At 41.0% G+C, this 13,260-nt stretch overlaps 1 protein-coding gene across 1 annotated transcript in view; it reads right to left on the reverse strand.

Annotated features, from left to right (window-relative positions):
• Positions 1-1,475: 1,475 nt before the first annotated feature.
• The window catches only part of BEND5 (BEN domain containing 5), a 736,551-nt gene continuing 724,766 nt past the window's right edge, over positions 1,476-13,260 (reverse strand). Inside the window, exons 12-13 of the mRNA XM_083742456.1 lie at positions 7,590-7,686; positions 1,476-2,692 (exon numbers count right to left, since the gene is read on the reverse strand). Of these exons, the coding sequence (XP_083598582.1) occupies positions 2,572-2,692; positions 7,590-7,686 (218 nt within the window). The 3' untranslated portion in view covers positions 1,476-2,571. The remainder of the gene's footprint in view (positions 2,693-7,589; positions 7,687-13,260) is intronic.

Genomic DNA, 13,260 nt, shown 5'->3' on the forward strand with positions numbered 1-13,260 from the left:
ATGGTAAAGAACTGTGCATATAGAAGTCATTCTCTATAAGCAATGAATTTCCTGTCCCACGCTTCTTTTACTTTTCCAGTAGATGCTATATGATCACCTGCAACTTTTAACACTGATGAGGACTAGAATTTTTTTTGAAAAAATAATAATGAAATCCAACTTTCAATATTTCTCAGGAGCCCACACTCAGAGCAAGAAGCAGATTCTGTATAGTATATTTTCAAGGCAAAATGTTAGTAGAAACATTTGCGAAGAGGACTGCAAAAACAGTTGGGGGAAGGAAATAAAGTTCTGTGGAGTGGAGATGTAGTACAGTAGTTCCCACAGATCTCAATCTGTGCTGTTCCCTTGATGTAAAGAAGAAGTTAGAAGAGGTGGAAGCATTTCAATTGATTGAAAGAAGAATTTTGAAGGTATGAAGGAGAAGAAAACTGAAAAATGGCACCCAGCCAGTAATGAGGAGGGATGGTGGTTACATGCAAACAAGTTAGGGTAGAAGATACAAAGGAAGAAGAAAAAATACAATTTTATTTACGGTATTTAAAGCATTTTAAAATGCTCTTGCACACCAAGAGTCTCCAAAGTGGCTTGCAAGACTCAGATTCTACCTCAGGTTAATAATCTAAAAGACACAGCGTTGAAAGAGAAGAGCTGGCTCAGAGGCCCTAAGGTACTACTACTCTTGCTAGCCTGTAGGAATGACTGCAAATGACAATTGAGGGAAGAGCCTGATGGAGCTGGTTTTTCAACAAAGCAGACATGGCTATGGTAAATTAAAGCTGGCATTAAGTGATTCTAAATATATTAAGACAGAATAACAAAGGTGGGTTAATGAAGCAGATAAGAAGACATTACACAACATGGCTTCTGTGTACAATTTAGCTGAGGTTATGGTGTGGGGTCTGACCTATAATCAGACCCTTAGGATCCCTTTCCCCCATATGAACCAACCTGGACCTTGAGATCAACATCTGAGGCCCTTCTCTGTGTCCACCTCCGAAGAGATGTGCAGAGAGTGAAAATGAGAGAACAGGCCTTCTCTGTGGTGGCCCCTTGATTCTGGAATTCCCTCCCCAAGGAGACTCACCTGGCATCGACGGTGTTGTCCTCCTGGCACCTGGAAAACCCAGTTTTATTTTCTTGGGCATTTGGACAGCATCGATGGTTTGGCCATTTCTTCTGGTGTTCATCCTTAATGTGGCTGGGAAGTTATTTTATGCTGCTGGGTGATTTTTGGGGTGAACACTTGTAGCATATTTGTTTGGTTTTAGTGGATTTTTTATTGTATATTATGGATATTCTCTGTAAATTATTTTGGGACTGCTTTCGTGTGAAGTCATACATACATTGAATAAATCTAATCTAACCAAGTGAAAAGCAGCAGCAGTAAAGCTCTTATTTGCCTTTCGTAACTAAGTAAGCCTGTCAGTGAAGAAACATGAGCATGGACCAAAATAAAAAAATAAAAGCAACAGTTGCATTTAACTCTTTATTAAATTATCCAAGAGCAAGTGACCAGATTTCACCTGGTCTTGTATATAACATAACACAGATTTCCTCAACCTGGTGTCTTCCAAATGCTTTGTATTGCAACTCCCATCAGCTTGAGACAGTACAATTGTTTTAATCCAAAACATTTGTAGGGCACCAAATTGAAGACTGACATGACATTGCATAACATACCATAACATAAGTAACATAACATAACATACTCCATTCAGAAAGCAGCAGCAGCAAACTTTGCAAGTATTTTGATTCCATCAACATGTTGAATGGACACACATCAAACAACTTTGAAAATATTCAACTGAAACCTTACAAAACTCAAACATAGTATCAGTAGTTTCACGCACAGGGCTCCCTCTGCCTGCTTTTTAATCCATACTGGTAAGAGGTCATTTTGATTATCAATCTGTCTTTGCGAGTCATTACTTTGCGTATATTCCAGAGGAGCCAAGAGTAGATACATTGGCATTCAGTGAATGTATTACAGGAGTTTCCCTTTTCCCACAAGGATTTCTCTCTCCCCTATTCCCCCTGAAAATTCTGCACCTGATTCCTCAGTCTTTTCTGGAGGTTTCAGGGATGCTCCAGAGCAGATCAAAGGGGCATGGTGCTGGTACTGAAAGGAACAGGAAAGGAGGGGAGGGATTCATTTACTCCTGTCCACACAAGCTTGGATATCATCCGCTCTTTAGATATTAAAGATGACACATCACAGTGTCCTAGGGAATATTGCCAGGACCTGTATCCATGTGAATTAACCCCTTTAACACTTGCAAATGATATATGTCTTATGCAATAAATGTAGAAATTACCCGGCATCATGGAAAGCTTTCTTCGGTTTGCTGAGTGCTTCGAAAAGCTCTTAACATGGCAGGAAGTAATCTGTTGGTTTGCTTTTGAGGGAAAAGGCTAGTGATTAATCAACCAATAACAAAATCAACAGTAGCATTTGCAAGTAAAGTAGCATCTCCCCCCCCCCTTTCAAAAATGATTGGCTGGAAAGAGAAAGGGAAGCCATTTTGAATCCAGTTCTGTTGTTCCAGCTTCTCTGAAGGGTTTATCGCTTTATGATGAGTGCGTGGGTTCCTTAAGAGTTGGCTGAGTTCTCTTCTCGGTCTTAGTGGAAGGTTGATTATTCCCTTGAGCCCGATGGTAGGAACATCTATTGGAAGATGCTTTGTCCTTCCTGCCAACAAGTGAAGACAAGAAGATATACTGGTAAAATAAATTCCAGTGTTGACAATGCTGCATATGTGGAATGATCCTATGAAAATACTTGGGAAGAATCTCAGAGCACAATTATTTGCTGCCAGGAAAATCCCAAAGAAAGATATAATTTGTTTAAAAAGCTCAAAATGAGTCCTATTCAGGCACTGAACAAACACAGAGAGAAAGCTATTCTAGCTATACAATTTATTCCTTCTGTCTCTTGTTACAGGGATAGCACTCACAGTTTTCTTTTAACAAGACAACACAGGACAGCACAACACAGAAGACTTGTGGTGTCTTTGTAATACTTGTCTTATTTGCAAATGGAATACCACAGCAAGCTAGAAGCAAATCAACACCCGTAAAGGATGCACCTAGTCTGCTAACCGTGACTTAGATTCCCAAAGGGCAGCTTTAACTTCTGTAATATTGCAAATGAAATCCTCCCAGTTTATATTGATTCCATCCTGAAGAGGGGCAGGGAACGGCCTTCCAGGCTTCTATATTTAGAATCTGAGACTCTCTCCAGACCACACCCCTCATTGGCCTTGTACCAATATTTTGTACCAGTTTCTTTGCTTGCCACAGTAAGAACTTAAAGTAATATGATTAGTGAGGTGATATTTATTGGCAGCACCATAAGCCTTATGGCTTAAGATAAACACATGAAGCACACTTTCTAAAAGGTTGCTCCTTCATTATGTATGATCTCGCAGCATCAGATAACATAGGTATGCGGAGTATGAAAGAAGAGGGGAAAACACAGTGACTTATTTAAAATCAAGTTGATGGGTGGGTGGAAATTTTCTTGGGGAAGAGATCAGAACATGTAGGTTATCCCTGCTAAACTGAGACACCTGAAACTTTAGCCGTACGATGCAAAGCAGAGATTTCATTGCCTGTTAGCCAAAGATTATTCATCTCAAAGAGAGAGGCATTGTCATTACATAGAGGGCTGTGCATGGGTCGGAACAGTTCCTGGTGCTCCTCCTGCTGAGATGAAGAGGTTAACTGCCCAACTTTTCCTTCTCTTGTGCTTCTGCCGAAAGGCACAGCCTCAATTTGTGTGTTTGCTGCATCTGCATCCATGCAGCCTGTGCGCAAAATATGGGGCTGCATTGTTCCAGACGGCATTTTGATTTCTAAAGCCCTTGACAGGGTAATTGTTGTAATAGGGTATTTTGGTGAGCCCTCTGCTTGAGGCTGTCCAAGCAATGCAAATCTCTCTGATTTCTGTAAATGGATCCCTTTCACCGAGCCCACGCAAATGTGTCACAGTTTAAAACTGAAAGGGTTTTATTTTTCTGCCTCCAGCAGCAGCTACAAGCATTGAGATCTGCAATTAAAATGTGCAGACGCATGTAGGAGTAAAACTGACAGATTATAATTATCAATAGACAAGGGGGGAAACAAAAATTAATTTCTGAGGCAAAACATATAATTTGCCTTTAAACGGTAATAGCTATTCCATTCCTCATGCAATTTACTGCTCGACAAAATCAGACTTAAGTTGTTTGGGATTCCAGCATCTCTCCCCTGCCCCAAATTACATTGACCTATGGGAGTGTGATGTGGGCTTTCAAGTGGATGTCAGTGGACAGTATATGAAAATGCAAAGATAGCAGACAGCAAAGGCTATGGGTGCAATCCAACTGGTGGTCATAGTAGTGTTGTAACTGGAGAATCTGCTAATGGGGGTGAAGGGAAAGTATCTGACAATTACCTCTCCCCCCTGCAGCCCCAAAGGTTTCTGATAATCTGTTCTGGAGGGGTGGGATAATGCAATGCAAGAGAGCATCTCAGATAGCAACACTTGCTTTGAATAGGGTGGGGGGACAGTGCCATGTGTGTGAGGCAGCTTCCTATAGGCTTGTTGTGTGTGTGTGTGTGTGTGTGTGTGTGTGTTAGATCAATTGGAACAGCTTTTCTCGTCGTGCTGAATGGCACGGGCCTCACTCCTGCAAGAGCAGTGCAATTGCTGTACAAATGTAATGTTAAAAAAATGCAATGTAAATTTAATACATGTAATAGAGGGATAGAGGGATAACCTTTCAACAGAAGAAATGCTTAGGAACAAAGAATGGTGATGGACCTGAGGATGGCTCTGTTGGTAATGTGAGGGTGCAGTGCATATCTTACAATGAACAGATTTTTTAAAATCCCCGAAATGATACAGCATTGCTCTTGATTTTGCCCTTCTTTGTTTTTAAAAGACTGCATGAGAACTTGTGTGATAAATCAAGTCAGCACTCACTCACTGATATAAACTGTAGCTATGGAGATGGGTCACAGGATTGTGCCTATTCCTCAGTGATATCACAGATATTGTTAAAAAGGCACTCATGATGGTCCTAGAGGAATGTACAGATGTTTTTCACAGGACATGGCACTTGTGATGTGGGGAATGGGTTTCAGATCCAGGTTATGGAATCTGAAGGAAGGTTCCCCCAAAGCCCAAATATTTCCCTTGATCTCACACGCTGGTATCACTTCGTATTGACTAACTAGGGGCAAAATGACAAAATTATGACACTCAAGCAATAGACTTTCCCCTTTCTACCTCACACAAATAGCTTCTTAAAAAAATATGTGTGGCATCTTATGCTGCTGAAATGTAAACCTTAATACTCGAGTCACTGCCTTATCATCAGAAGTAGAAGAATGTGTATTTTATGAAAATACTCTCAGTCTGTGATGACATTTAATTAAATTGGATTTACTAAATGGTTCAGAAAGCCTGTTTTCCAATTAACTGAAGCGTTTCACAGGCAGGCTATTTCTCTACCTGCTGTGGTGTCTTAACAGCGCAGGCATGGTGCTCAGGCTCAAAGATTTACCAGGGCCAGGCCCTTCTCAAAGCACTGTGCTAAAATAGAAAGAGGGACATGTTCTGATCTTATCTTGCCGATTCTAGTGTAAGAAATACAGCTGATGTAATCACTGAAAGATTTCAGAATTATCTGTTTACAGGCGAAATATGATTTGCTCAGTATTTCTGTAGTCGCTGACTGCATATGGATGGACTATGAGCTGCATGTAATACAAACACATCAAAGATTGTGTAGCCGAGAGAAATGTATTTTGTTTTGTCAAATTCTACTGCTTCACAATGCATCTGTGATCACTCTGGGCTGTGAGGTGGGGCAAAGTAAAAGGTGCAGAGGTGTTGCAGCCCGAGTGCAGGTTCAGTGAAAGAAACGATAGTGGCATCGTGAAAATGCACAAAAGCTGGAGATTCAATAATCCACCCCACATTCTCGCACTCTGGTAGTTTTGTTTCATCAGTCTCAATAATCACCTCATTCCATATGAGTTTGTCTGTGAATCCCTCTCAATGGTAGAGCCCCTTCTGTGTGACCTGCTGTCTTCAGAGGTGTGGTGAGGGTGCACAAGAGACAAGATCTTTTTATATGGTGCCTAGACTGTGGAACAGTGCCCCAAGAATGGTATTCCTGCCCCATCACAGCCCTCTTTTAGGTAGGCAGTCAAGCTTACATCATTCCAGCAAATTTGTAAGCAATTGTGACCTTATGTCACTGTTTCTGTCTGTTGCAGTTTTTTCTTGGAAGATGTGTTTTTGTACTGTTTTATAGTTTTATGGCAAGCGAGTTCGTGTGGCTGGTGCAGCAGCAAGTTAAGCTGCCATCCACGCCCCTTCCAAGCCACCTGGTTGGGTGCTTGCCCGTGGGCTTGGTGCGCCAGCCAGGTGAGTGGGTGGCAGGGGGCTAACGCCCCCTGCTTGAGACGGAGATCGGCTCCCGCCCACAACCCCTCCCCTCTTTGCAGGAGTAGAGTCTTTTTATGGCAAACTTCCTCAGATATCAGCTTACAGAAAAGCAGGGTCTAAATTGTAGTAGCAAAGAAACACTTATTATTTATATTCATATGAATAATAAATGTTTATATTTTGCATTTCTTCCATCATTGAGCTCATGGTGGTGTAGGTGGGGTTTCCAGATCCAGATCTACTTATTTCAAGTGAGATACCTTCATTCTTATTTGTCTACATGACTTCAGGGGTGGAGAACTTGTGGCACTCCATACGTTGCTAGAGAACATCATCCCTGACCATGCATGAAATGTGGCTCTACTGATTGCCCACCCCTGGCCTACCACTTCCCAATAATGCTTTTAAATCATTAGTGCATGTGTGAGAGCATAGCCTTCACCCTCTCAGTTATGTCATTTTAATACACATACTAGGGCTTGCTGATCAGAAGGTCGATGGTTCGAATCCCCACGATGGGGTGAGCTCCCGTTGCTCGGTCCCTGTTCCTGCCAACCTAGCAGTTCGAAAGCACGTCAAAGTGCAAGTAGATAAATAGGTACCGCTCCGGCGGGAAGGTAAACAGCATTTCCATGTGCTGTTCTGGTTCTCCAGAAGCGGCTTAGTCATGCTGGCCACATGACCCGGAAGCTGTACACCAGCTCCCTCGGCCAATAAAACGAGATGAGTGCCGCAACTCCAGAGTCGTCCACAACTGGACCTAATGCTCAGGGGTCCCTTTACCTTTTACTGAACTCAAAAAGCTTAGGAAAGTAATTTGTTATTAGGGAGGCAGGTGCATGTATCCCTGGAGGTTTTTAAGGAGCTCTTCCTGAAGAAGCTGTTACCCAGGGAGTCAAACTGAGTTTTTAATAATACTAGCAAGATTTTTTTAAAAAGTTTTGGAAAGCAAGCTCATCATTTATTCCATCACATACACACCACTGTATCACTGCCATTCAGGAACATAGATACCACATTCTGGAGATTTCATGCTATATCAGGATGGCTTTGCTAGGTACACAACTGACCAAGTTTACTGTAATTACATTAAAAAAGGTAAAGAATTCTTTTTCAAAAAAGCAGCCAGATGCATTTTGAAACCTACCATGTACTTGAGATTGGTGCCAATGGTCTCTCTGTGATGCTGTTTAGCCTGTAGTAATCCAAAAAGGTTCTGGCCACATTCCTTCCTAGTTTCATATCTGTGAGTGTCTAATTAAGGAGAATGCTTAAAAGGGTTTTTTAAAATCCAAACCAGCTGCAAAGGTAAATTACAGAGATACGATGCATAAGCAAATTTGAGTTTAATACTCCAATAGATCTGACCTTAATATTTATTAACAGATTTACAAGTGTCATAACTGGGTTGTTCAAACCAAACAATAATATGTTGCTAAAATTGTAACATATGCTCCCACTTGAATTACCTCACGCACACTCATGTGACTTGGCTACTCTAAAGAGGATTCTCAACTCCTGAAAGGGAATGTTACGTACAGCTTGATTATGTATCACCCTTCAGCAAACACCAATGATTGTCCATGATTTTGTATGCACTTCCATTTTATGCACACATACATTATATTATTAGCTTTTCGGCCATTCTGAAACTTAAATCTATTTGTGTCTTGTACAAATGCAGTTATCAGTAATTACCTGATGCAATTTCCAGTAGTGGGAAATTCCAGAAGTATAACATTTCAGGGTTTCCAGGCATCTTATGTAAAGATGCCAACTTCTAAATGAAGCATTTGTTATTACCCGCCTACTCACATTAGGGATATCAAAACAAATGAATTTAAGATGCAGAGTTCACACTCTGTGGGGGGAAATATCTCTGCTCATTATTTTTTCTTCAAATGGAGAAGATGACTAATGTGAAATCATGTAAAGTCTTAGCTCTGTGGCTGAAAGCTGGAAGTATTATACAGAGAAACTAATCCAAGAGGTTTGTAAATGAGCTACAGTCTAATTGTAGAAATGACCCTGAAGCCCATGCAGGATTATTATTCAACTGGGGCAAAGGGAGACAAAGTAGTAGAAATACATTTTTATATATATATTCAGAATCAACTTTTATTAGCACGAATGTGCCGGGTTTCACCTTGAATCAAGCTATTTCTCATAAGGGGGGTAAACCTGAGTCTGGATTGTACCACTTCTGACTGTAGGTGGGGGAATCACATCATGGAAATCTGTAAGAACAAGACTTCACACTTTTGGAAATAACTGAGCTTTCATTTAAAACAAGGACACTAATCACTTCAAGTAATGTTTGATGTCAGCTCAGAACCAACCACTGTTTGTCATGAGGGACCTAACCCAAGATCTAGGCAGGGGTAGAGAACCTGTGGCCCTCCAGATTTTCCATCATCCTTGAATATGCTTGCTGGGGCTGATGGGAAAGTTTTTTAAAAAGAAAGAAAACATTCATGATATCATTCAGAAGGTATTTATTATTATTATTACTCTGCTTCTTAATGTAGCACAAGTCTCCGTGACCAAAACCTTTTCTAAAGTCCTGCAGATACACTGTGCAGCACCTGTTTCATTTATTCTTTTTCCGGATTTCAGCTTAACTACATTTGATGTAGGTGCATATGAGATGTCAATTGTTTCATCTATCATTGGCTCCAGGTATTTAGTACTTCATAGATCTCCTGCAGAAAGCTGCATTGGTAGTCTGAAAAAACTTGATCTTGGGATGTTTCTCAGTCACTTTTTGCAGACAAATGCATCTCTCACATGCAAAGGAGATAAAGGCTTTGGACCTTTACTAATGTAATGATTCTCTTATCTCAACTTCAGATGCGCTCACGTGTCTCTGTCCTCTAATCAGTTGAGGTGGTAACAAATGAAATAAGGGTGCTGAAAAAGGCAGGATGGTTCTTAAAATCCACTGTACAGGGACTCTTTGTCCACTATAATCGCAGCAATGTCTTCAACTGGTTCCTTTTTCTTTCTTTTGCTTGACTTTTCAGTTTTTCCTCTTACACTATCCTGCATTTGCAATCTATGAAATTATGCCACAGGAGAGAGAGAGAGAGAGAGAGAGAGAGAGAGAGAGAGAGAACCTTACTTGACCCAATGCAGTGCTTCCTTCAATGGAACTAACAATGGCTGCTTTCCTGGATTTCAATTTTCCAGAGGTGTTCCCCAGAACATTGGTTCCTGCTGTCATTACCATCCTCGTGATGGCTATTGGATTAGTATTCCTTCCTCTTTTCTGGCCCAGAAGACATGGTGAAAGACCAGCTCTTGGAAAAACAGAAGTGGCAGCAGTTTCTCCTCTGCTAGTGGCTACATTTCAATACCTTTGGAAGGAATATAAGAAACCTTAGCCCCCTAGGAAAGGATATCATTTGAAGTTAATGGTGGGTGAAATTTCCTGTAACGCTATCAATTACCCATTTTTACCCATCCCAACTGGTCAGATAAAGGCGCGTAAAACCTTGCTCTTTATTTAAATCCAAGTAAAACACCATATTTCTGATTAGTTTCAGTTTCTTATTATGCAGTATCCTTTCCACTTCTGTAGTCCTCTTTGCTGTCATATTGAAACACTTTGGGGAGTCATCCATTGCCAGTTTTCACTCAAGAAGATTTGTTGCTCCTGTTTAGTGTCAGTCTGCTCACAACCATTCCCTGTAATCGCAGCTTCAAGAACTGCACACAGAGCCTTCTTCCAGCAATAAAAACCTCAATTTGGAAACCTGTTAGCGCTATGAGTCTTTAGGGGAGATACTAAGCACTGTAGCTTTAATAGCTCACTGATCATTTAATAATGTTGCCACTGCAGAGACCAGTCACACTATGATCCATCCTTGCGCTTGTTTTACTTCTTAAAATGTGGGGTCATTTTGCTTTCAAGATTGTGGGTTGACTTTCCACCCCCCCGTTTTGCAAAGCAGTGGCAATTATTGGAAATAATAAGACTCCTTTCAAAGCCACAATCTCATTTTAATAAGATCTGTTGTGTCATTTCTATGCTACAGTGAGTGAGGCTTCTGCCGCGATAAGGATTTGACAAGGGCAAAGCCAGTTAGCAGCGCCGTTCAATATTTGATAAGTCCTTTGGGGGTCTCCATCAAACGGATTGGATCTTAACTTTTATGTCTCTTCTAGAGGACAGCACCTCCATCAGCCTGAAATGCTATTGGCTGGGTTATTAGTTATGGAACTCATCCAAGTCTATCCCCCTAAGAGGATTAAGAACTATGACCTTCTAGACTGGAGGTATCATTTGACAGACCTGTGTGCTTCTTTGTTTTATGCAAGCAGTTAAATTATGAAAAAAGAGGAGGAAGAGGGAGGGAGATGCATACAGAGGAAAAAGCCAACAACAAGATACAGCTCTGCTGAGTATGCCAACTTTGCTAGAAAGTCAGTTTTCCATTACAGAAATTGTGGCGTTTATCAAGAAGAGAATTTCCTCTCTTTCATGCAACTATGGCCTAGGAATATATTTTTGTCGGTTTCATTAAGAAATAGGTCCTTAGGTGTGTGGGTACTGATGTTCAAGACTATGGAAGCTTTTCCTGAGTTGAAACTCTGTCTTGTACGTCTCTTTCATCACAGTTGCACTAAATGAGCATTATAAATCATCCTCTCCTCTCACACACCCCATCTAGCAAACCAAACAATTCTTCCCACTATCTGGCTGAATATTTTCTCAGCTTCAAAATGCAATCCCCCCCCCCCTTAATGGTCACCTACACTTGGGAATGCAGGTAGAAAATTAGAATATCAAAGAGAATGGTCCAAGCTAGTCAACTTCCTAATGTGCTAGTTTTGTGAATGAGCTTAGCCTTCTCTGTGTAGTGCTAATTTTTTCTTTGCAGATAGTTGTTTGTAGGGATGGGGGACAAAATTGGTTGAGTTCACATTTGAAGGTGAACCTGCCTACCGTAACTTGCTCTGCCTGAAGCAAAAAGTGAACTGGAGGACAGCTATCTGCACTTTTCTGAATTTTGCAATGCAGTTCGCCAGACAATGTGTACAAAAAAATGCATCTATTTGAGTAAAGTGTGCATCAAAATGCATAGATTTGTGAAGACAACATCAATGCATTACATAAATGCTAATGAATTTTCACAGTGACCCTTTAAAGAAAGGAAATTTGCAACTGATATGGAGAACAACAGAAGTGTCCAGATATAGCTTGTTTGTTTTCAATAGTGGGCTGTATTCAAACATGTGGTCCTGCACCTGTAGTCTGCAGTGGTGCTATCCAAGAAAGACTACTTTATTCTTCTTCTCAGCATGTACATTAGCAAGCTGAGAAAACTCAGGAACATCAAGTGCTTTCTCTCTTTCTTTCTTTTTTAGAAAAAGGTACTAGTACTCACCATGAAGTTGCTATAGGGAGTGACACACTTTTAACATGGGGGGGGGGGTATGAAGGTGCCAGCACTGTGTACCTTTGAGTACCCCCCAGAAAAAGCACTGCCAGCATCAATAGCTCTATATCTATGTGAAAGGAGATACAATTCACTGCCCAGTGATTTAATACAGATTCTTTCTAAAAGAATATAAGCTGTTCCCACAACGTATTTTAAAGGGTTATAAATTGTACTTCAAAAATTATGTTCTGTCAAGATGATGGCACAGACTGCTTTCCAACTACCTGTCTACAAGCTGAATCAGAAATGGATCCCTTTACAGCACATTCCTATACATACTGTACCTGTTTAGAAGACCATCCCATTGAATTTAATAGGATTTACTCTCAGATCAGCATGTCCACTAATCTGTTATGGGGTTTTCTCCAATGCTCCAGAACAGATATAGAGAGCATGCAGGTTACATGCAGCGGGGAGGGGAGCCCTAATGCTCATGTGGAAATCCTTGCACTGACAGGATGAGGGACTTGGATATTACCTTAAGCAGAACTCATATTGCACATGTCAGTTTGGGTGCAGCTTCATGCAACCACACTCTGAACACAGAAGAAACAAATACGAACAATCCATGCAAACCAGGGGCAATGTTCAAATGCCTTGCCTGGTACAATGCATCACAAAGAAACGAGAAGAATTACCGTAGTAAACGCTACTTGGCACACCAAATTGAAATGGATCAGATTTGCTGGAAAAGAGTAAGGAAATCTGATGTCCGAGGACCTGGGCTGAATTAAGTAGAAAGGTTTTCAGTCTTCTCGTTGGATGTTGGATATTGCTGTCATGCAATCACAACAAGGGAAGGGCTCCCATAATTTATCCCGTTTGACCCCCTGCCAAATCAGGATTCCCAGCCTTATACTGTACAATACCTGATTAACAGCCATCCATTCTCTTCTTAGAGACCTTTTGGGAAGGCTGTTCTGCAACTTCCCAGAGGTATTTGCTCTACAGCCCACCTGTTCTTATGTCTAAAGCATTTTCTTCACCCCTAACGTTAAGAGCAGATGAAGTGGCATGGAAGCCAATTTGCTTGCACAGAACCAGCAGGCTCTATCATGATAGAGCTCCCCTGGGGGAAAGGTTGACAGCCTCTGATGCTGTACCTTTAAAAAAAGACTTGCAGTCCCTAAGTAATAGTCATGCTCCAGTGTGTTTAGTATTTTGGCTGAGCTCAGTGCAAACCACAGTGATTTAAAGCTTGGAGATCAAGTAGGATACAGCAGATTCAGAATTATTTATTTCTTTACTGCAGAAAGCCTCACTACGGATTATTTACTGCATGTGGGGCTATTTAGGATGGGGGGGTGTAGATTGATTGAAATTTTTCAATTAAAACAAGCAGTCTTTTAAAAAGATTTAAGGTTTTATCAGTGA

This window comes from Podarcis gaigeae (genome assembly GCF_964106915.1).
Source record: "Podarcis gaigeae genome assembly, chromosome: 6".
NCBI classification, from domain to species: Eukaryota; Metazoa; Chordata; class Lepidosauria; order Squamata; family Lacertidae; genus Podarcis; species Podarcis gaigeae.